Here is a 23,045-nt window from a genome sequence, read left to right as displayed (position 1 = left end):
GGGTCCAGTCCAGTTCACAAGAAAACCCACTCTGACACTCTCCTGTGATGGTCCTCTGGTCCAGAGCTCACATCCACATATCCCATATGACACGTTCTTGACTCCTTTCTCCAGATACCTGAGCATAAAGACAAGAGGGCATAAGATCAGCAAGCTGGTGCGTAAAAGCAGCAGGAAACCTGAAGAAGTGCCGTCAGCACTGTTTACGGCAACGATACGCCACCAGTCAGCTTAAGTAGGAGACCAGATGAGCCAGAAACAGGTGTGTCTCCTTACTCCCAGGTGAGTCAGATAACGAGGGTGAAGATGTGGATCGCGCTCCACCCCTCAAACTTGAGACCAGAGAACATACACACAGGAGAGGAGAGAGAGAGCCAGGAGGGTGGAGGGACCATGACAACAACTTTGTGTTCCATGAGAATGAACCGTATTGGTCAAATGTGCCATCACAGACTTTGACTCTGTTTTTTTTTGTTTGTTTGTTTGTTTATTTCATTAAACTAATGAACTACTGCTATAATGGTGGGTGCTTTCAAATTTTCATATGTGATGTGATCACAGAAGCCCTGCTCACCTGCTCCGGGTGGCAGCCAATCAGGAGAAAGATGGATTAAAAAGAGGGGAAAAGATGATGGAACAGGTGGTTTCACACAGTGGATGAACTGAAGGTCTGCACCAAGGTCCAGTAGAAGATAAAGAAGAGCTTATTTTGAGTTGTGATTTATGCAAAGCTACTCTAGCAGAAATCTGGAGCTGGAAATTAGTATAGTATGTGACTGAAATGAAAGTGTGTGGATACTGCAGATGGTTAAAATCCTCTCAGCTCTGCAGTATCTAGAGTTGCTGTGGGAGACATGAAGAATCTCTTTCTTCCTTCCTCTGTGCCCGGATCAAAACATGTATTTAAAATGGGCTGTCGTACAAAAAAGGCACACGTACTCATCAGTCACAGTTTGCTTATGATGGCTCTCCTGCCTCCTTCATGTCGTGGTAATTGGGTTTCACCGCTAGGAGTCCTCCTTGCAAACCATCAAACTGCGTGGCACTCCAGCCCCGTGTACTTCCATATTTTTACCAGCACATGGCGCTGTTTGGTATATTTTTCAAAGCTGCGGAAGAGCTGTTTATTACAAGAGAAAAGTTGGACAAAGTTTTGAAGCAAACACGTTAATACCATGAGTATATGCAGACATTAATATCAATGATTTAGTAATTATAGCAGTCTTAACTCTCTGCACTACAATACAAAATGCTTTTCTGTTTAATGAATGACTTTAATTAATACTCTGTAGCACATGTTAGCTTTAAAGGTTAGATGACAACATTTGGTTTCATTCTTTTTGGGGTGTTTTGGAATTTCTTGCTAAGATGGATTTGGTGCTCATGGTGTCTCTATTTCTCACCATTATCTGTAAACACAGTAGTGGTGATACGGCAGTGCACTGCCTACTGCGTCTGTACAGTGACAGCATTGTACAGATTTGTTATCCATTATTGAAAAGGGAGTGAGATTTCACACCAGCCTAACTGAGCTCAATGTGACAGAGCATGTACAGTAAGCTTTGCAGGCATCCTTTGTTTGTCTTTGTTTAGCACCTGTGCAGGTTTACTGAGTAGGTATTCTTTGTGTGTGTGTGTGTGTGTGTGTGTGTGTGTGTGTGTGTGTGTGTGTGTGTGTGTGTGTGTGTGTGTGTGTGTGTGTGTGTGTGTGTGTGTGTGTGTGTTGCAGTGATTCATCAGTCATTAGTGCAGCCTAGGCAGTGCCATAGATCTCTTTAGCTGTCTAAGCTTTAGATTCTAGTTTGCTGCAGGCCTGGAACTTTTGTTATGAAAATATTGATCTGAATTTCATAATGAGACTAATAATAGAATATAGAATAGAATAGAAAGAGGACGGGGTCTTGGCTCACGTAAACAGACCAAAAGCTGATATAGTAAATGTCTCACAGCTGCACCATTTTACTGACTGTATTTCAGTAAAAACAGGATTTAAGAAGTGCTACTTAGAAACCATATTTCCATTTAACTGTATTTGAACAAATGGAGAACAACAGGAGACTAAAGAAATGTCTAAAAGGAATCAAATCCACAATAATGTGATTTTAAAACACATTTTAAAATACCTAAGGCACTAATTGTCTTTATGTTTTAATAGATTATTATATGTGTTTTGTTTCTGTGAGTGACACATTGGCTTTAATCCACTTCCTTACCACAAACCGCAGGAACAAATGATAATTTCCTCTGTCCTGGAAACAGCTCATCCGTGTTGCTGGCAGTGATCATGGAGACCACAGGGGTGCCATTAGACTTTGGCTCTTGCCGTGTTCTTACTTTGGCTTTTAGTCTAGATTACTGGAACTGGATTCAGTCTTCAATGTGTTTTTACAGCACATACAAAACAGCCGAATCTCCAAATAAGCACCCCCGAAGAAATATCATTCACACATACAAAAAACTTTTTTTTTATGTTGGCAATAGTGAAACAAAACTAATATCAAATAGATTTTATGGATTTTTTTTTTTAAAGTGCTTGAATATTGGATATAATGCTTGAAACTGTAACAGTTTTTTTTTTAATGAAAAACTATCTGATTGAATAGTTATGAGCTGGAGAAATAAAATGAGTCGTAAAGTCTAAAATGAAAATTTCTCCACCTGGGTCGGGCCTGCGTGACTGCATGTGACCTGTCAGTCTATTTGTGACCCCACCCCTCCCCCAAAGACAGAGAGTTGCTGTTTTTAATGAGTGTAGACTGGAAAATTGCAAATTCCAATTATGGATAAGACAAGTATGGAATTACATTTAGGTCAAAAGTCATGTGCGAGGAAAAAACATAGTAATGCAGGTATTCATTCCTTGAGAATAAATTCAACAGCTCGTGTGCGTAGAACTCAGCAGCCGAGCGCACAAAGGCCATTTCTCAATATGCGTACTTGTGTGGACTCTCAGTCCAAGTACTGCTCCAATTCAAAGTTCACATAAAGGCAAGTTCGCTCAAAATACCCGGATGTGTTCTTGCTCCGCCCCTTCTATCGAGTCTGCATCGGTGGTGACTTGTGTGGTCTTGGTGCAGCCAAGTATCCCAGAATGCATTTCGAACGAAGCTCAAACCCAGCAATGGCGGAGTAGGGCGGCTAAAACTATGAGTAAATTTTGAAATATTACTGCTTCTGTGACACAAAATAAACTTTTACGGTGTTTTCAGGCGAGAATGTAGATGCGTAAACATCAAATATCTGCTCAGTTTATCAAGATGTTGCTTAATTGCAAAAGTGCTCCGACGTTTTCGGAGATTGTGCTGCTCTAACAGCAGAGGCTCGCTATACGCGGGGAGAACGCCTGACTCCCAGGACACTGTTTTCAAAACTCCTGCTGGTTTTCGCCGCTGAGCGGAAGTTAAACACAGATAATTCACTCAGATGATCTCTAATAGCTGATGTTTGGTTAATTTCAGTGTTTTATTTGTTTCTGAGCAAATCGATAAAATTTATATTAAAAATATTTTACTCAGGAAGGAACATGAGGGAAAATCGCGGCATGTTGATGGTGTTAATGGAGATCGTGAAGACTGATGGCAAGCCTGCTCTAGAAATGATCAAATTATATGTTTTAAAATTTAAATATTTATTCAACTGTATTCTAAACATCTGTCTGTAAGTGGTGGAAGTCTTCTGTAATAGAAACATCATTTTAACATCTGACCTGAACTGAACTGATGGGCACACTATGCAGCCAATCACACAGGGGGACATGGGATTATACCATTATGTTAAAGCAGAGGGGGAGGTAAATGTTCCACCGTGCGTGGGCGTAATCCAGATACAGACAGCAAGACGGCAGACAGCGGTGCAAAAACCCAAGAATGTGAGTGATACCCATTAAAGAAGCAGCATTTGGCTGCAATTTAAACAAAATGGAAATAGCAGATCAGAGTGGCGTCACTGTAAACTGAAAATTAGAATTAGAGCAGATTCCACCACAAACCTGCACCGACATGTCAGAACTGTCCATCCCTTGGTGCAGCTGGAGTAAAGAGGGCAAGCCAGGTCTCAGTCTACTGACCCTGGTGATTCTGGTCCCGAACAAACAGCTGTTGTGGCATCCACCACCCTCCCCGAAACTGCAACTATAACCCGTCCTACTGCAACATTAAAAGTTTATTTAAAATGTTAAACAAAAGAATGTTCTTTTTTTTTTTTTAAACAAATGACAAATGCACAAAATAAAGCAATTATAAAGTTTATCATAAAAAAGACTGAAGGCAAAAGGTCTTCTCAGCACACAAACCATTCTTTTTTGCTTATTTAGGCTAAAATATCAGGCTACAAATGATAACACACACACACACACACACACAGACACCCTACTCAGTAAACCTGCACAGGTGCTAAACAAAGACAAACAAAGGATGCCTGCAAAGCTTACTGTACATGCTCTGACACGTTGAGCTCAGTCAGGCTGGTGTAAAACCTCACTCCCTTTTCAATAATGGATAACAAATCTGTACAATGCTGTCACTGTACAGCAGAGGTGGGAAGTAACGAAGTACAAATACTTCGTTACTGTACTTAAGTAGATTTTTCAGGTATCTGTACTTTACTTAAGTATTTATTTTTCTGACTACTTTTTACTTTTACTCCCTACATTTTTACGCAAGTATCTGTACTTTCTACTTCTTACATTTTCAAACAGACTCGTTACTTTTTAACGTCAGAGAGAAGTTTGCATTTCCGGTCAGTGCGCCTTCAAATATAAAACGATCTGAGCCTAAATGGAGGAATAATAACATATAAGAGACAATCGTACTGCGTATCCTCCATCACCGGGGCTTATCTCGTACAAAGGGATTAAATACGCAAACCCATATAATTAATGTATCATTTATAGCGCTATAATCGGGCCGGACCGAGTCCGTAAGTTGCGCTGCGGCACATAAACAGCTTAGCTAGCGCTACTGAAGAGGAGTGAGCATGAAGGGATTAACGTGTGGCAGGTAAATGCAACGTTTCTAAATGCTCAACAAATATCAGCAAACACACAAAGTGTGTGCAGTTTGTCACACAGTGTGTCTGCTAGCTAAAAGAAGAGCTGCTGTATTTCAGGGAGAGCAAAGAGAGAGAAGTTCACTCAGAGATGGAGAAAGAGGACAGGAGAGGAAGAAGAGAGGTTAGAGTTAAAGGTAAGGACTGGAAAACAAACTGAAGTATGCTGACTTTGTGTAATTCAAAGATTCTATGAAAATGCTGCAGTTTAGTGTTTAATAAATAGGTTAGTTTGTTGTACTGTATTTACAGTAAAGCTCTGTGTTGGACTGGAGCACAGTGTTTGTGTTCATGGTCAGAGTTACAGGTTACATCAGTGCAGCAGAGATGAGTTTGAATCAAAGCTGCTGATGCTGAGATTCATTCACTGAATCCAACATTTCTACAGCCTGTATGCTGTCAGTGTAGGGGATGGAGATCAGCTCAGATAGCTGTGAAATACTGGGTGTTTAGGTGGAGGCACAGTCACCCTCTACTATGGAGGACACAGAGAACAGAGCTGTGCTTAAATTCCCTTTCACAGTTTGTGTCCTACATAACAGATTCAAGCCGAGTGCATTCATTAGAATTAAAATTTAGATTGGAATAACATTTGTATTCTCATGTACTATTTTATATTATTACAATAATATATAATGAGGTTCGGTTTGTTTTACACAAAAATAGCAGGTAGAAACATCCTCCAAAGAACTACTTTTACTTTCTTACTTTGAGTACATTTCAGAGCCTGTACTTTTTTACTTTTACTTAAGTAGAGAAGTTGAACCAGTACTTCGACTTTTACTAAAGTATTTTTTAACATAAGTACTTGTACTTCTACTTAAGTACAGAATGTCAGTACTTTTGCCACCTCTGCTGTACAGACGCAGTAGGCAGTGCACTGCCGTATCACCACTACTGTGTTTACAGATAATGGTGAGAAATAGAGACACCATGAGCACCAAATGCATCTTAGCAAGAAATTCCAAAACACCCCAAAAAGAATGAAACCAAAATGTTGTCATCTAACCTTTAAAGCTAACATGTGCTACAGAGTATTAATTAAAGTCATTCATTAAACAGAAAAGCATTTTGCATTGTAGTGCAGAGAGACTGCTGTAATTACTAAATCATTAATGTCTGCATATACTTACATTATTACCATGTGTTTCAGGAAACTGCAGAAAGTACTGCATGTGTGTTTATGCATGTGTATATCCACAGTGTCTGCCTGTGTATGGCTTCTCTGCTGAAGTATGTAATTATTGGATTATGTATGCACGTGTGAGCACATCTGTGTGTGTGTGTGTGTGTGTGTGTGTGTGTGTGTGTGTCCGAGCTGTTGTTTTGGGAAATGAAGGGATGAAGTGCTGAGTAAGCAGTGCAGGTCCAGAGCTGGGAGACTGCAGTGCTGCTGGCTGCAACACACACTGATTTGAGCTCAGACTGATACTCAGCAGAGGGTGGGGGGGAGGAGGAGACAGGAGGGGAGATGAGGCAAGAGGAGATGCTCCAAAAAGACTCCTATCTGCAAAAAAAAAAAGACTCTCGGACATGTTTGGTCACTTCCTGTTTTATTTTGGCAGTTCCTTGTACTGTGTGCTTTGTGTTTGATTTTGCTTCCTGTGTCTCGTTAGTGTGTTTTGTTCACCTGCTCTCCCCAGATGTTTCCACTTCCCTCATTATCCCTCTGTGTTTACACTGTCTGCATTTTCTCTTGCTCCTTGTCACGTCCTCGTCTGTGTTTTCGGCCAACTGTGTGTGCGTGTTCCCTTTTGGTTTCCAAGTTTTATGGCTTAATTCCTGACCTTACTTTTTGGGAATTTAATATTTTGGACATTGTCAGAGAGTTTCAGCAATAAAGCTGTTTTCGAGTTTCACTCTGTTCTCATGCGTCCTGCGTTGGGGTCCAACCTCACCTGCCACACAGCCTAACCGTGACATTGTATCCTTTTGCCTTCTCACCATCAGTCCTCACCTTCCCTCATCTCTCAGGTCTCTTTATGAATGGCTCTGCTGGCCTTTCAGCAATGTTTGTCGTTCCCTGCTCACTGTCTCTTTCCTCTTTCTGTATATCATTATATTTGTGTGTGCCTTTTTCTGCCTCCTCTCACTGCTTTCATCCATCCCTTCTTTTCCTCTTTCTCTTCACATCCTTGTCATCAGTGGTATTGTGGTTGTGTATATTTAAACAATCCTGGGCCTGTATTGGGATCCTGAAACCTCACCACTCTCTGCATGTGTATTTGATTATATAACTCCATCCCCGTGGACCTTGAGGACACTGCAATCTAATTTATCTGGTGATGATGATGGGTGTGCCTCATTACAACATTTAAAACAGAAAACAATACCTACTTCCAATAATTGTTTTTGATATGAGCATCAGCAACTAAAATATTATCCAAACAGTGCTCAGACGCAGTATCGTTAATGCAGTCAAGGCAAAAATCAAACAAGGAGGAAGGTGAAGGTCCATTCCTGAACATCTTAAAGCAGTGATTCTCAAATCCAGGCCTTGTGGCCCAGTGTCCTGCAGGTTTTAGATGTGTCCCTGATCCAACACACCTGAATCAAATGGCTGAATTACCTCCTCAGTATGCAGTCAAGTTCTCCAGAGTCCTGCTAATGACTTCTATATTTGACTCAGGTGTGTTGAATCAGGGACACATGTAAAACCTGCAGGACATTGGACCACGAGGCCTGGATTTGAGAATCACTGTCTTAAAGTAAAAGCAGCTTTTCATTCATATAAAATCTGCTGATTGTCGGTTGGAAACCAGGAGTGTCTAATACGAGATCAGTAAATACACACGGCTGCCATTTTGATGTCTTCCTGTGCTAGAAACATAAGAGCTTGCTCCAAGTTTTCTCTTCTAGTAAACAGCTCTTCCGCTGCTTTGGAAATTTTACCAAACAGCGCCATGTGCTGGTAAAAATATGGAAGTACACGGGGCTGGAACGCCATGCAGTTTGATGGTTTGCAAGGAGAACTCCTAGCGGTGAAACCCAATTACCACGACATGAAGGCAGGAGAGCCATCATAAGCAAACAGTGACCGATGAGTATGTGTTCCTTCTTTGTACGACAGCCCATTTTAAATACATGTTTTTTATAAGAAAGAAAGAGATTCTCCAACTCCACATACTGCAGAGCTGAGAGGATTTTAACCATCTGCAGTATCCACACACTTTCATTTCAGTCACATACTATACTAATTTCCAGCTCCAGATTTCTGCTAGAGTAGCTTTGCATAAATCACAACTCAAAATAAGCTCTTTTCTATCTTCTACTGGACCTTGGTGCAGACCTTCAGTTCATCCACTGTGTGAAAACCACCTGTTCCATCATCTTTTCCCCTCTTTTTAATCCATCTTTCTCGTGATTGGCTGCCACCCGGAGCAGGTGAGCGGGGCTTCTGTGATCACATTCTGTGATCCACTGATTATATGAAAATTGCTTAATAAAAGCACCCACCATTATAGGAGTAGTTTATAAGTTTAATGAAATAAACAAAAAACAGAGTCAAAGTCTGTGATGGCACATTTGACCAATAAGGTTCATTCTTCAGTCCAACTGTGCAGCAGATCGACTGAATATTTCTAAGATGGAGCAGCCAAAAATGAGTGACAGCAGCTGACCACATGTGAAATATGGTCACAGTTTCTCCTTCTGAGTTACGGTGTTAGAGAACATATTTGCAAAACATTATGATTTGACAGTGAAGATAACCTTTGACCCTCTGGCTTTAATGTTATTACTTCATCATTGTATCTCATTACACCTTTGTATACAATTTTTGTTGTAGTTAGGGTATGGATCCTTGGGTTAAAAAGTATTTTGTGTAGTATTTTGTGTGTCACAGGTTATTGTGCAGTGTTCTTGATGCGTGTGTGTGTTCGTGGTGTTTAATGGCTCGGCTGTGATGATGTACATTAAGTGTAGCTGGATGTGTGAGTTTTTCACTGATGTCCAAGACGAAATTTTCCAAAAGGAGACAATAAAGGTTAATCTGCAATGTCAAATCAGTTCATCCTTGAGTCCAAGTGGATGCTTGTCTACTTACAAAAAAACAACTCACTAATTCTTCAGGTATTCCTGAGTTATTGACCTGAAAACCTCTGTGCCACGTCTGTCACTGGCACAGAGGCATAATAAAAGCAGCATGTTCCCACCATCAGCACACATGTATGCATAGTCTCCTTAAAATGATCAAAGCATGATGTCCAACAACAAAGAAGCTGTACTGAAAAGATTACATATTCATAATTATTTTAAGTGGCTGGTTTGGGTCCGAGATGTCAGTCTCTGTCTGCCTAACCTTCCTGCCCTTTACTCTGTGGTGTTTGGTAGCTCCAGCATCCTCCCCTGGATGTCATGGCTGAAAGGCGTCATGAGATCGTCCAAGTCCACCTCGAGGGACAGGTGCTTATTCCCTCTCTCTATCTTTGACATCAGCTGGCTGGTTGTGGGCGGCTTTCCCCAAACCTGAGACAAAAAGACAAGTCACAGAGAGGCGTGCGTGTAATTACACAGGTAGATCTGTGGGGAACTTTTGTGCACTGGTGCATTTGATGCATGGTTGGTTTGTGCACATTGTGACTGCTGTGATTACCCTGCCAGCAGACGCTACATTAAGGCTTCTTATTGTAACCAGTGAAGAGGCTCACCGTTTTAGGCACAAAGGTGATGTCCACAATTCTGGTTTTCCCTGCAGTGATCCTGGAGTTCTGCAGGATCACACTGTTTGAATCCTTCTGGGGTGGAGTTGTTGCTGCTGCTGCTGCTGCTGCAGATGAGGTCTCTGCTTGCAATGCCACTTGGGCAGCAGCAACCTGCAGTGAATACCAAGATTTTCACATTTTCACAGCCTCGCCATACTTACTGCGGGCTTTACAAAGCAAAGGCTAACAAGTGTCAGATTCAGGCTGGTTGAAGGCAGTTGGAGATATCAAAAATAACACACGAGATTAGGTCACCAATAACAATTAAAACTTAATGATTTTCAGTAATGGTGGAGAAACAGGATAAAGAGGAAGATCCAAACCAAAAATCTACCTGTTACACCCACGATATCGAACTACTGTATTAATGATTTACACCAATAAAAGGCACCAGACAACTAATGCTTACTTCGTGATGCTGCTTCTAGATGGTGCCACACTGAACTGCAACTGAAGGTCCTGCACATCTGCAGATGTGTATCATCTAGGCCTGTTTTCAAGTACTTTGCATCTATTCTAGCGAGTCCTGGTTCCTCTGCTCACTCTATCTGCTTACGCTGATCAGCTTGTCATCTCCTTCTATGGCAGGTGGTGAACTCGTTTGTGTCATTACAACAATGAAAGTTTATTACTGGAATTCAGAAAGCATGTAACATTCAGCTGATATGCAAATCAATTTGAGGTTGTAGAGTGGAAAAAACAAAAAGTAAAAAGTACTTAAAAGACACAGGCTCAGTCAAACCAGACAATCTATAGATGCTGTGTACCACAGTCAGAACCACTGTAGTCAAAAGAAGATCACAATCTTCATCTGCAGTTGTCACATTTGGCTGCACGGCCTCTGTTCTTGGACCTCTCTGAGGTGGGGATTTAAGATCCCAGCACAGAGCAGAGCAGGTGTGATATGAAAGTGATTAAGTCAGAAACAGCACGAAGAGAGGAGCAGGTGACTTGCAAAGTGGCTTGCAAATGTGCAACAACTGTGTGCAGACTAAAGCACCATGAGATTTGCTGAAAGCATTTTTAAAAAAGGTCTCAGCTGATCTGCCAGGACTGCGGCTAAGCTTGATATTCTGGGCTGTCTGAACACTATGGTCAGTTTAGTAAAAACCTGTATTTATGAGGCAAGACCATGGGAAGAAAGTGCTGCAGTGTATTCTTATGAACCTACATTGTGTCATTCCCACAGTGCCGCCTACGTGAAACATGTTCCCACAGCTATGATTAGAGGAAAGGATGACCACAGCACTTCTTCTAATTCACTCACATAGTGCCATATGTGAGTAGGGTGAGGGTGCATGCATTATTTACAGTGACTCATTAGTTCAGAAGTCCCAGTATATGAAAGTTTGATAGACTTTCTATCTTTTTATTGTCCCCAGAACTGCTACTTGCAGCTATACTGATTTATAAACATTCCTGATTCAGTTGTGCCACACAAACACGTGCTACTGACACAATCAATACATTTGAACTGATTGTGACCTGGTTAGAGCGAATGCAAATTTAAACACCAGCACGGTGTAGCTGTAACCAAACACATCTGGTGTCATTTGCTTACGAGTTCCCAGCTTTAAGTAATCAGGTCCCTTCGCAGGCTTGGGTTTCCCTCCTGCTGTAAGGGAGAACAGATCAAAACCGGCATGTGCAGCTCAGTGTAGTTTTACATCATTTAGAGGTCACGATGAGGTGGCTGTGGCTCAGGAGACAGAGTGGGTCATCTACAAATCAGCTCCTCTAGTCTACATGTTGAAGTATCCTTGTGTAAACAACCGAACCTCGAGTTACCCCCTGATTTGCTATATTCTTATACATGACACTGCTAAAGCAAAGAACAGTGATGTTTCCTTTTAGCAAATAAAATACAGACAAAACAAAGTAAACAGGGAAAGTTTGAAGGGAGTTTTCAGAGGGCTCATTTATTTGCTTGAGTACCTTCGCTGTTGCTGATTTAGGCTTTTTAGCTTCGGTCCGTTTTCTTTTTGCTTTGTCCTTTGGTTTAGGCAGAGAATCCATCTTTTGTCTGACCAAGTCAATTATTACAGAGTTTGCAAAATCCTTGGCAAGATCAAGACAGTTTTGCTCTGCAAAGAAATACAATACAGTCAAATGACAACAGCAGCAATTAACCTAACATGCACGTCCAAAAGACACATGGTGATTCTAAATTGGCCAAAGATGTGAGGTAGATAAAATGCTTGAAGTGAACAAAGCATTGTTTGAAATGTAATAATAGCTCAAGAACAATGTGACCTAAGATGTTTAGATTTCAAACTTTGAACTATATCACACCTTTCTTGTTCTCTGCAAGCACATTGGCACCTGTGTTGATGAGGAAATCCACACAGGAGACTCGAGAGCTCTCAATGGCCCTCATAAGGGGCGTGCCTCCACCCAGGGCCTTGGCATCAATGTTGGCCCCAGCACTCACCAGAAGTTCAATAAGTTCCAGCTGCCCGGCGTGGGCTGCATGGTGAAGGGGAGTCCAGAAGAACTGGTCACACACGTTCACATCAGCCCTGTCATAAACATGTGCAATCAGGTTTTTAAGCAATGCCTTAAATTATCAGTTAGCCTATTCTTTGTCTTCTAGGTTTGACTTTGTGATCTCTAGTACAGGAATACGACAAGAATCATTTTCAGCAGCCACCTCTCGAATGTCACACAAAACACCAAAAAAAAAGAGCTTTCTCACCCCTTGCTGAGGAGGTACTGAGCCATGTCACAGTTGCCACTGGAGCAGGCCACCATCAGCGGTGTCTTGTAAAACTCATCTTGAACGTCTACAGGAACCCCCTCACTGAAGGCGTAGTCCAGAGACTCCAGGTCATTGGTTCTCACACAGTAGTTAACATTGATGTACGCCGTTGGTGGCTTCTGTATGTACCACCCCGAGTCGTTCATTACGGGATGCACTGGCGGGTGATTTGAGTCAAAACGACGGATGTCTGAGCAGTTAAAATACGACCCAATCATGAAGTTGGGTGGGCCTCCGTCTGCTCGCCGGGGCTTGAGCTCTGGTGGGAGGGTGCAAATGGGTATGGGGAGAACAAATTTATCTTTCTTCTTCTTCTTGCTTCCTTTTCTTTCCCTTCCTGCCCTTTTCTTTTTAGGCATATAAGAGGAGAGGCGGAATGGTTTTGCTATATATTTGACACCTCTGATGAAGTCACTGATGTTGACACGCCCATCTCCCCCATGGGATGAGATGACTGCTTGGATCTGGTCTGGTTCAACTGGAGCTTGAAGCTTCTCTAATACAGAAATGAACATCTCAGCGGTAACTGTGTCTGATTTGGTACCAAAGGCTTGCCATAATTCAGCTTCATACTCTTGAGACCAGTCGTGGAGGGTCAGTGCCCAGAGATGTGACATTTGGCCAGTACTGCTGGAGCTGCTGCCTTTTCCCTGTTTCCTCTCTGCCTTCCTGAGCTCCTTGGCTGCTGCTTTGTAACCAGAACCTTTGGCAATCTGACGTGGCAGCACACCCTCCTGGTTCTTCAGTTTAGGGTTACAACCTGAACACAGAGCACACTTTTAATAAAAATATAAACACATGGTAGAATTACTTAATCTAATTCAGGACTGTCTTTGCAGCTGCATATTCTTCAGTTTAATTCACTTTCCTGGATCTCATCATATCAGATTTATACAAATATAAAAGGGAGAATACTGATGCTGTAACAGCAAACCCTTATTGGAACCCCAGCTATTTTAACTTGTGGGCGTGAATACGTTATAAATGCTCTCTTCAACCAAAACTTGGTATTAACACAGAGACAGGACAAAAGCCATAGTTTTAAATAATTACTAAAGATTAAATGCAGACTGGCGTATAAACACATGGAGAGTGAAAAAGAGGTGGGTGAAGACAAACACTCATACACTCACTCCTGATTACTCAAGACCTTGTATGGGAGAAGAAGTATTTTAAATTCTATTCTAGATTTAACAGGGAGCCAATGAAGAGAAGCCAATATGGGAGAGATATGCTCTCTCTCTTCTAGTCCCTCAGCTTAAGGATTTTTAGGGAGCTTTTAGGACAGCCTGATAATAATGAATTACAATAATCCAGCCTAGAAGTAATAAAGGCATGAACTAGTTTTTCAGCATCACTCTGAGACAGGATGTTTCTAATTTTAGAGATACTGTGCAAATGCAAAAAAAAAGCAGTCCTACTTATTTGTTTAATATGTGTATTGAAGGACATATCCTGGTCAAAAATGACTCTAAATCACTTTAAGAAACAGGAAGGATGGGAATTGTTACATCTTCTCCAGCTGGGCAGTAAGCAATCTGCTCCAAAAAGGCACCTAATCACAGTGGAAGCTGACAATGGACTATGTTAATCTCTGAAATTACTGTCAGTGGAATATGTTTTATCATAAAATGTTAGTTTGATCCATGTTTATTTCAGGTGAAAATTTCCCATGTTTCAATTGTGCCCTACATGGTGCCCTGATAAAAGAGGGAGCTACTTTTATATCCCCACAATGGAAACTTGTTGAATGTCCACGTATGTAGGCAAAACTAAAAGATTGGGGTGGCTGTAGCTCAGGAGGTACAGCAGGTCACCTACTGATCGGAAGGTCGGTGGTTCGGTTCCTGGCTACTCCAGGCTGCATGCCAATGTATCCTTGGGCAAGATACTTAACCCTAAGTTGCTCTCCGATGCAACCATTGGAGTGTGAATGTGCGTGAATGTTAGATAATAAAAAAGCACTTAGCTTAGTTACTCATGGAAGTGCTTGTATGAAAGGGTGTGAATGGGGTAAATGTAAACATGTTGTATAAGTGTTTTGAGTGCTCAGACAGAGTAGAAAAGTGCTATATAAGAACTAGTCCATTTAATACAAGATTTAAAAAAAAAAAAAACAGTTCTAAAATACATTTACAGATGCACCTGAACACATCAGTAATGTATCCTGGGGTCATCGGGTGTTTGGGGTCTTCTAACATCATACACCCTCTCCCATGCGACCCGACCACAGTTGATCAGACTGCAGCCTGCATTCAGGTAGCAACCGCTTGTCCCCATGGATCATCTCTTCGTATCCAGAGCCATCTCGAGGCTCTCTCAGCTGCTTCAGTGATGTTCTTGATGGCTCTGCTCCTCGCTCCTCCTGTAATGCCCAGTGTACTGAGTGCAGTGAGTGCCCCATAAAACCTCTGCAGACTACTTCTATGGGCATACACCTCTCCTTCCAGCCCTGCTCACGACAGTTTGTCACCAACTGATCATATTTAGACCTCTTGCATTCATGCGCCTCTCCCAGGTGATCCTCTCACGGAACTGTCAGTTCCATGATGATGATATTCTTGGTAGACTCTGAGACCAGAAGGACTCAGAGTGGTGCTGACAATACGCTGTGGGAACCTCAGCTGTTTCTCCAGGTCCACTGAGAGCTTCCAGTCCTGAGCTGTTGATGGGATGCCTGTTGCCACCTCCTTGTGCACGTCTCTGAGTTGTTCTCCTGCCTTTACAAAAGCCATTGAGCTGGTGGTGTTGCACGCTCAGCTGCAACTGCTGATCCCCTTACTGATGGCTTCTGCAACTGGTTTCAGCACTTGGTTATGCTGAAAACCAGTTCCAGAAGCCACTGGTTTATACAAGTAACTAGAAATGTGGCTAGAAATGGCTAGAAGAGCCTCCAGATCCAAACAGACAGCCAGCTTCTGGACAACCAACCACACAGAGCTGAGACGGACAGAGCAGAAGGCCGCAGTTGTGACAGATGTGGTAATCCCAGTTTACAGTAACATCAGAAAGAAGGAACGTGACAAGTAGGAGAGGCTGAAAGAACACCTGGAGATGTGGAAGGTAAAGTCCAAAGAGGCCCCAGTGGTAATGGGAGCATTAGGAGCTGTAACCCCAAACTGGAACACCAGCTCCAGCAGATTCCAAGCATAACTTCAGAGGTCTCAGTGCGGAAGAGAACCATCTAAGGAGCGACCACGATACTGCACAGAAACCTCAAACTCCTTGGTGCTGAGGCACACATAATCCCGGTTTTTATATAAAGCTACATTAATGTCTTGGGTTTGTTTATTTTTTCCTGTTATTTTTCTTTGGATTACATTGATGAAACCTCATAGCTGAAACACATGAAGTAATACGCACTTCTTTTAATGTTCAACAATAAATATTAAAAGGAGCACAAATTACTTCGTGCCAGTATTCTGTTTGCTTTCATATTCGTCAAGGCCAGGCATTCAATACACGTTTTGATGTACATTTTGAGGAATATCTGATTTATTTATTATGTTTGAAAGACAGAGCGTGCTGCAAACATCAATGCTAGCTTACGAGTGAGATCATATTTTGAAATTTCCTAAAAACTAACATGTCTACAGTTTTTTTTTTTTACATCATACTTAAGTTACTGATTGTAACATTGATATAATAAGCTTCACGTCTTCCAGTTTAGGCATGAGGAGGATTAATTGTGAACTGCCTAAAGACTTTCTTTTAGTACCTCTCTGCACTAGGAACTTGCAGCAGTTTGCGTTGCCTGAAGCAGCAGCATAGTGTAAGGGTGTGCAGTTATCCAGATTCATCACACTCATGTCTGCTGAGTGTGCAGACAGCACCTGAATGACCTGCAACACATAAAATCACCACAGAGAAACACATCAGAGAATCCTAAATCCAAAGTGCTGTTTATATGTTAGTCATCATTTGGTGATATAAAAGTGAGATTGTGTGTCTGAACAACTACTACACCTCAAAAAAGCCCCCCATGGCAGCATAGTGCACTGCTGCGTGGCGCTTTGTGTCAAGGGCGTTGGGGTCCCCCCCCATCCTGATTATAGCTCTAACGAGCGGCAGGGAACCTGCTTTGGCTGCCTCCATTAACACTGTGACACCAGTTTTCTGAAAGGAGAGGAGAAGAGAAGGAAAGGGGATCAGTTCCCACAGACTCTGTCTTCATGTATCCTGATCCCTCAGGCCCATCAAGGACATCTACTTTTTCTTTTTACCTGATGTGCTGCATTGGGGTCTGCCCCAGCATCCAGCATAAGGAGACACAATGGGGTGCACTCCTGGGCCTTTTCACACATCAGGTGAAAGATGTGAGTCCCCTGCGCTGACACGTTGTTGGCATCAGCCCCGCACTTGAGCAGCACCTGTAGGCAGCGGCTGTGGCGTTTGGTGGGGTAAACGCAGTAGAACAGCACACCTGAATAACAGCGAGAAAAGGACATGGGTACAAAGGTTTAGGAAAAGGTAAGGAGAATGAGGCAGAAAAAGCCACTGACAGTCAACAATATATCTTTACTAGGGGTGGGACTTTAATGCGTTAATTTCGATTAATTAATTACGGGGAAATTAACGAATTAAAATTTTTAACACATTTTAATTGCAGTTTGCACCGTGGAACGTTTCTCAGTGCACGAGTTCCAGGCATACAGATTATATCGACGCACAATGTCCAAATTCAGGGGCCGCATCCTTCGAAGGACCCGGCCCATGTCCTTCGCAGCCCGTGAAGACCACAAAGGCCGGAAGTGAGCGGCTAGCCTTCATATCAGCTGCCGTCACCTCTGCATAGCTCATGTCACCTAGCAACTGTGAGTGCGAAGCACAGCTGTGTAAAAACAGCTGGTTAAACGGAGAACGAACTTTTTCTCCTTTTTGTGGCTTAATTTTAAGTCTTTAATTCAAAATAAGCTGTTAAAACAAGCATAACAACATCAAGGAATAAAGCTGAGCGAATGATTAATTTCCAACTATATTAAGTGAGACATTAATGTTGAATAAAACTATCCAGTTATGATGCTTAACTTTAATTTCAGGAGTTTATCACAGGAGCACTTTCACCCTTAGTTGGTCTGTGTAGTAGACTGGTGGGAAAATAAAATTTTGAAGTTTAAGCTTATGTACATTGATTCATTCATCAACCAAACTTAAATTAATATTTCTCATGTTAAATATTAAAATGTGATTAAAATGCAATTAATTTTGATTAATTAATTACAAAGCTTCTAATTAATTTGATTATTTTTTTTAATCGAGTCCCACCCCTAATCTTATTATCAAATCAATATTATCAAAATAACTTGAGGTAGGGACGGCTTGGTAGCTGTGACATGATAGCAACATCACAGTTTCAATTAATAACGAGGACCTTTGTTGTTATTCCTCAGTGTAGTTGCTTGTTTCAGGTCCTCTACAGTTATCAGCTACCTAACTCTACTTTATTTATATATCCCATAATTAAAAGCAAGGGCCAATGATCCAAGTGCTTTCCAGTGGAAGATATGGACACTTTTACCTATCCAGGAAATTCCACTTTGAGAGATACCTTACACACTCACTGATACAGTTACCCCCACACCTCTACTACCAGCTACATTCTCACCTGCCAGCTGCTGGGGGATTAAATGCTACTCAAGCTGCTGTAAGGAGGGAGGGTCAGATGCGGTGTTTTACTTTCTGTACTCAGATTCATTGCGACAAGCCTCTAAATTTAAGGCTAACACTACGGATAACACAAACAGGTGTGTGACTACTGAAACTCGGCCTGCTGTGAGTACTGAGACTAGGCTGAACAATACCCAGAGAGAGCTGGGTGATATCAGGTTACTCAGCATGTTCCACAAGAGAGGATCATTAGGTCGTGATCTGTAATTAGATGTGTCCATGTGGCATAGCACAAACACAGCCGCACTCTCATATGGTTATTCACACATGCATGCATACAGTATGTAAATTACACAAAGCGTGCAGTGTATCCAATTGCACACAAATTGTTCTGCCTTCTCTATCTGTCTCTCAAAGGAGAGCCGTTTACAGTAACGGCCACCCTGTAATTGGGGTCATTATCACAATTACTTCAACAAGGTCCTTCAGGAGGACTTTGGGCCCTCTGATTGGAGTTGTCTGGGATACCACATCCTCATCAATACCTAAACAGACACACCATGCATTTTCATGAGCTGAAAGACAATGCAAGAGATTCAGCTGACCTAACTTGAGATGGAAACACCTTTATTTGGGTAACGGAGACTTCAAGCTCAAATGAGAATACATTAATCTTCCATTACCTCATACTTAAAGCAATTTAATACCTTGGTACACTGTGCACAATGTAAGAGCTTCACTGGTGCATTAAAATGTTTTTTTCACCAATAGTTGCTTTAAGTTATTGAATTTCTATTGACTCTGGTCACCAAATCACTTACGGTGTGGACACACACTATATCGCCAAAAGTATTCACTCACCCATCCAAATCACTGAATTCAGGTGTTCCAGTCACTTCCATGGCCGCAGGTGTGTAAACCTAAGTATGCAGACTGCTTCTACAAACATTTGTGAACTAGTGTGGAAGAACTTGACTGGCCTGCACAGAGTCCTGATCTCAACCTGACAGAACACCTTTGGGATGAATTAGAGCGGCGACTTTGAGCCAGGCCTTCTCGTCCAACATCAGTGTCTGACCTCACAGATGCGCTTATGGAAGAATGATCAAAAATTCCCATAAACTCACTCCTAAACTTTGTGGAAAGCCTTTCTAGAAGAGTTGAGGCTGTTATAGCTCCAAGGATGGGTTAAGAATGGGATATCACTCAAGTTATTGAGTTACTGAGTCAGCAGAGCGTTGGCGGCTTTTACGCACTGTGTGCATCAGCACTCGGTGACCCCACTCTGACCCCAATTTTAGGTGGTACACCACTCTCCTGAGTTGCTTCCACGTTGCAATAACACCATTTAATGCTAATATCGAGAATATTTAGGAAAGATAGAATTTGACAAACTGACTTATTGTAATGGTGGTATGCTATTACAGTACCACACTTGGATTCAGTAAGCTCCTTAGAACAACCCATTCTTTCACAAATGTTTGTAAAGGCAGACTGCATGGCCAGATGCTTGATTTTATACACCTGTGAAAATGTAACTGAAAACACTCGAATTCAGAGATTAATGAGCTTATCGGTTAAAGCACATACTTAAGTTAACTGTTATGTGAGTGCCATGAACAGATTTCACACAGGTATCTGTCTTATATACATCAGTATATGTATATCAGTGGGTTCAAGCGCTTGCCTTGCACAGTTTCTCTGCTAACACCACACATGCTACAGCAGTATTGCCTTCAGCAACTCACCTTTGCCCTCTGCATCCAGGAGCCTCAGGTCGGCTCGGTTGTGAGCCAAAAGAGACACAATGGGATCGTTGCCCAGCTCAGCAGCTAACATAATTGGGGTGTGGCCCTTTTTATCCTGAATATTAGGATCTGCTCCGAGGGAGACGAGGAAGTTGACAAGATCTGGGAAAACGCAAAGAGAGAGGAGAAAGAATCAGGGGCCGGGAACGACTCTCAAAGATGACTTTCTGGGTTGTGGTAAATTCACCAAACAACTGAATTTTACAGACTGATTTTAAAGTGCCCACACAATATTGTTTTTTTTTTTGGAGGGGGGTGGGGGGTGGAAATATCTCAACTCATGTTCATGCACACTCATCTTTCCCCAGTGTTACTGTTACTGCAGGCAGTGATTAAGATGTTTAAAATCATCCATTTATTTTCCGATTACACTGCCATTTTCCAGCTGACGCAAATCTTTCTGGGCATATTTTCTTTGGCAAGAAACAAGACATGTAAACAAGGGGTTATGAAAGAGGCAAACACAAAATTTAATAACCTCAATGTACTGTAAATGCCTCCAGTGAATTATATAAACATAGGAATTGTGTATTGTGAAATGTTTGCATCTACCAAATGCGTCTGATTTTTGGAAAGGAAGAGCTTGCCACACAGCCACAGCATATAACTATATTTAATCTGACAGAGACAGGATTACCAGGATTGTTGGCTGAAACTGCCACGTGGAGCACCCCTATTCCATCCTGCGGCTCAGTGAGATTGATAAGGTTTTGTACCCCGAGCTGCACCATCTTCTCTATCTGCACCTTATCAACTTTGTGGACCCACTGAATCAGGCGGTAGATCTGCAGGATCTGCAGGCGTCCCTGTGCAACACTGCTGCTCATTGTGGACTCACTGAAACGCAGCATGAAAAATGAGAATTAGAACTTAAAAATATGCATGCATAAGTGTCACTGTTATGCCCCTTAGTTCACAATTTCATCAAGCACTTGTGTTGAGGTTTTATAAGGAAACCTCAACATTCAAAGGAAACTTTGAAGAAGTTCTGAACCTGTTTCAACTGAATTCAGATATTTGGTGTTTATTTTTTCCTTCTGAGAAAAAAGTAGTAAAGTTCAAATAAAGCTTCCTGTTAATGAATGTTCCTCCTGTGAATGGCTATTTATATACAAAGTAACCATGGCCCAGTGCTGTTTTTAACTGCGGCTGGACCATTTGACATGATGCTGAACATTAGCACAGTACATGAAAAATAAAGTCAGCATTATTTTTTAGAAAAGCTGTTAATATAGAGTCATAAACCCTAAACTAAAAGGCTGTGTCAGCACATCATAACACCCACCTGCGGCACGCACCGGCTCTTCCTGATTGGCACGCGGTCCTCACCCGTTTCCTTTCCTTTTTTTTTTTTTAATACTTGTTGCTCTTTGCTGTCCACATATCCAAGTCAGCGAGTGTCCCGTTTGTACCTACTTTCCCACCCAGGGATTTGGTCCCCCTTCAAACACAGCTTTAAACTTTTCTGTGCGCCGGGAGGAGAAAACAAAGTCGGCTCCATGGCAACGGGACGCGTGAAAATCCCGGGCAGGTCCTCGTTTCTCCTGATGCTGCTTTCAGGTGCTCGTGATAAGCTCGGCAATACTGCAATTATTCTAGGAGACCCCCCCCCCCCCCCACCCCCTCTGCATTCATCGTCAAACACTTACTTAGCGAGTAATTTTAAAGCGTTATTAACGTCAGTTTCAATGGTCAGCAGGATATTAAAAAACAAACAAACAAAAAAAGCACAAACGATAAAAAAAAACTGCTCAAATGGTTCGCTGGCTTTGCCCATCATAAAGTTTTAAAAGCTCCCTCTGGTACTTATATCACTATGTTTGCCACTGTGGAATTATTTCATGCACAATGTATTCACCCTTCACACACAAATGAACTTGAGTGACATCCCATTCGTAGTCCACAGGGTTTCATATGCAGCTATAAGAGCTCTAACTCTTCCTGAAAGGTTTTCCACAAGGTTTAGGAGTGTTTATGGGAATTTTTTGACCATTCTTCCAGAAGTGCATCTGTGAGGTCAGACACTGATGTTGGACAAGAAGGCCTGGCTCACAAGTCTCCACTCTAATTCACCCCAAAGGTGTTCTATCAGGTTGAGGTCAGGCAAGTTTTTCCACAGCAAACTCGCTCATCCATGTCTCCTGAAAAACAACCCCACCCCATAATCCCCCCCCCCCCCCCCCCCTCCACCAAACTTTACACTTGGCACGATGCAGTCAGACAAATACCGTTCTCCTGGCAACCACCAAACCCAGACTCATCCATCAGATTGTCAGATGAAGAAGTGTGATTCATCACTCCAGAGAACACGTCTCCACTGCTCTAGAGTCAAGTGGCTTTGTGCTTTACACCTCTGCATCTGACACTTTGCATTGAGCTTAGTGATGTAAGCATGGATGCAGCTGCTCGGCCATGGAAACCCATTCCATCAAGCTCTCTACACACTGTTCTTGAGCTAATCTGAAGTTGGTGGCAGCGTTGCTGTCGTTCCCAATCACTTCCACTTTGTTATTATACCACTAACAGCTGATTGTTGAATATTTAGTAGTAAGGAAATTTCACAACTGGATTTGCTGCACAGGTGGCATCCTATCACGGTACCACACTGGAATTCACTGAGCTCCTGAGAGCGACCCATTCTTCCACAAATGTTTGTAGAAGCAGTCTGAATGCCGAGGTGTTTGGTTTATACGCCTGTGGCCATGGAAGTGACTGGAACACCTGAGTTCAGTGATTTGGATGGATGAGTGAATACTTTTGGCAATATAGTGTATTTCAATTAAGGAGCGTCCTTAATTGATAAATATTTATATTTATTATCTCTCTGTTATATCTCTCTCCCATCTTGTTATGCATCCTTAAATCCTTAAGTACAGAAGTTAAAGTTTCCAGTTTCCAGCCGCTTGATCAACAGATCAGCTTACATACTCTTGTTAGGGATGACTTAATTTGTCTGTGTGCCAGTTGGATGGAAGCTACTGAGTGTAGTGCTCGTAAACACATCTGTAACTTCTTGAGCAATACTTCAAGCCTTTCCAGCAGCTTCTTAACACCTGCTGGAGTAAATATCCTGAACACCAGGGGTCACTGCAGTGCAGCATAAGAACAAATTTCCAGCAGTCT

The 23,045-nt window shown here is 42.1% G+C and overlaps 1 protein-coding gene across 2 annotated transcripts; it reads right to left on the bottom strand.

Moving 5' to 3' along the window:
* Positions 1-8,637: 8,637 nt before the first annotated feature.
* Positions 8,638-21,424, bottom strand: ankef1a (ankyrin repeat and EF-hand domain containing 1a). Of its 2 annotated transcripts, none has more exons than XM_030721946.1 (11): positions 21,208-21,424; positions 20,560-20,759; positions 19,863-20,024; positions 16,731-16,930; positions 16,474-16,623; positions 16,226-16,349; positions 12,445-13,267; positions 12,042-12,268; positions 11,685-11,833; positions 9,696-9,860; positions 8,638-9,513 (listed from the first exon to the last, which is right to left on the bottom strand). In XM_030721946.1, exons 2-11 carry the CDS (start codon positions 20,747-20,749, stop codon positions 9,358-9,360), a joined length of 2,346 nt encoding a protein of 781 aa, XP_030577806.1. In that variant the 5' UTR covers positions 20,750-20,759; positions 21,208-21,424; the 3' UTR covers positions 8,638-9,357. The 2 variants fall into 2 exon arrangements, 1 of the variants encoding a protein (XP_030577806.1); XR_004019204.1 differs by lacking the exon at positions 8,638-9,513 and adding an exon at positions 10,159-10,328 and having other exon boundaries at positions 9,732-9,860.
* Positions 21,425-23,045: the final 1,621 nt, after the last annotated feature.

This window comes from Archocentrus centrarchus, chromosome 24, assembly GCF_007364275.1.
Source record: "Archocentrus centrarchus isolate MPI-CPG fArcCen1 chromosome 24, fArcCen1, whole genome shotgun sequence".
NCBI classification, from domain to species: Eukaryota; Metazoa; Chordata; class Actinopteri; order Cichliformes; family Cichlidae; genus Archocentrus; species Archocentrus centrarchus.
The sequence above is the reverse complement of the archived record's forward strand: the minus strand, read 5'-3'. Positions and strand labels throughout refer to the sequence as shown.

Excerpts from the sequence above, each read along its gene's own strand:
- ankef1a (XM_030721946.1), bottom strand. The coding sequence starts at position 20,749 with ATGAGCAGCAGTGTTGCACAGGGACGCCTGCAGATCCTGCAGATCTAC. Across the intron at positions 16,350-16,473 it reads CCATGGGGGGCTTTTTTGAG|GTCATTCAGGTGCTGTCTGC; the intron begins GTGTAGTAGTTG and ends TATGTGTTGCAG. Across the intron at positions 13,268-16,225 it reads CAAGTTCCTAGTGCAGAGAG|GTTGTAACCCTAAACTGAAG; the intron begins GTACTAAAAGAA and ends CTCTGTGTTCAG.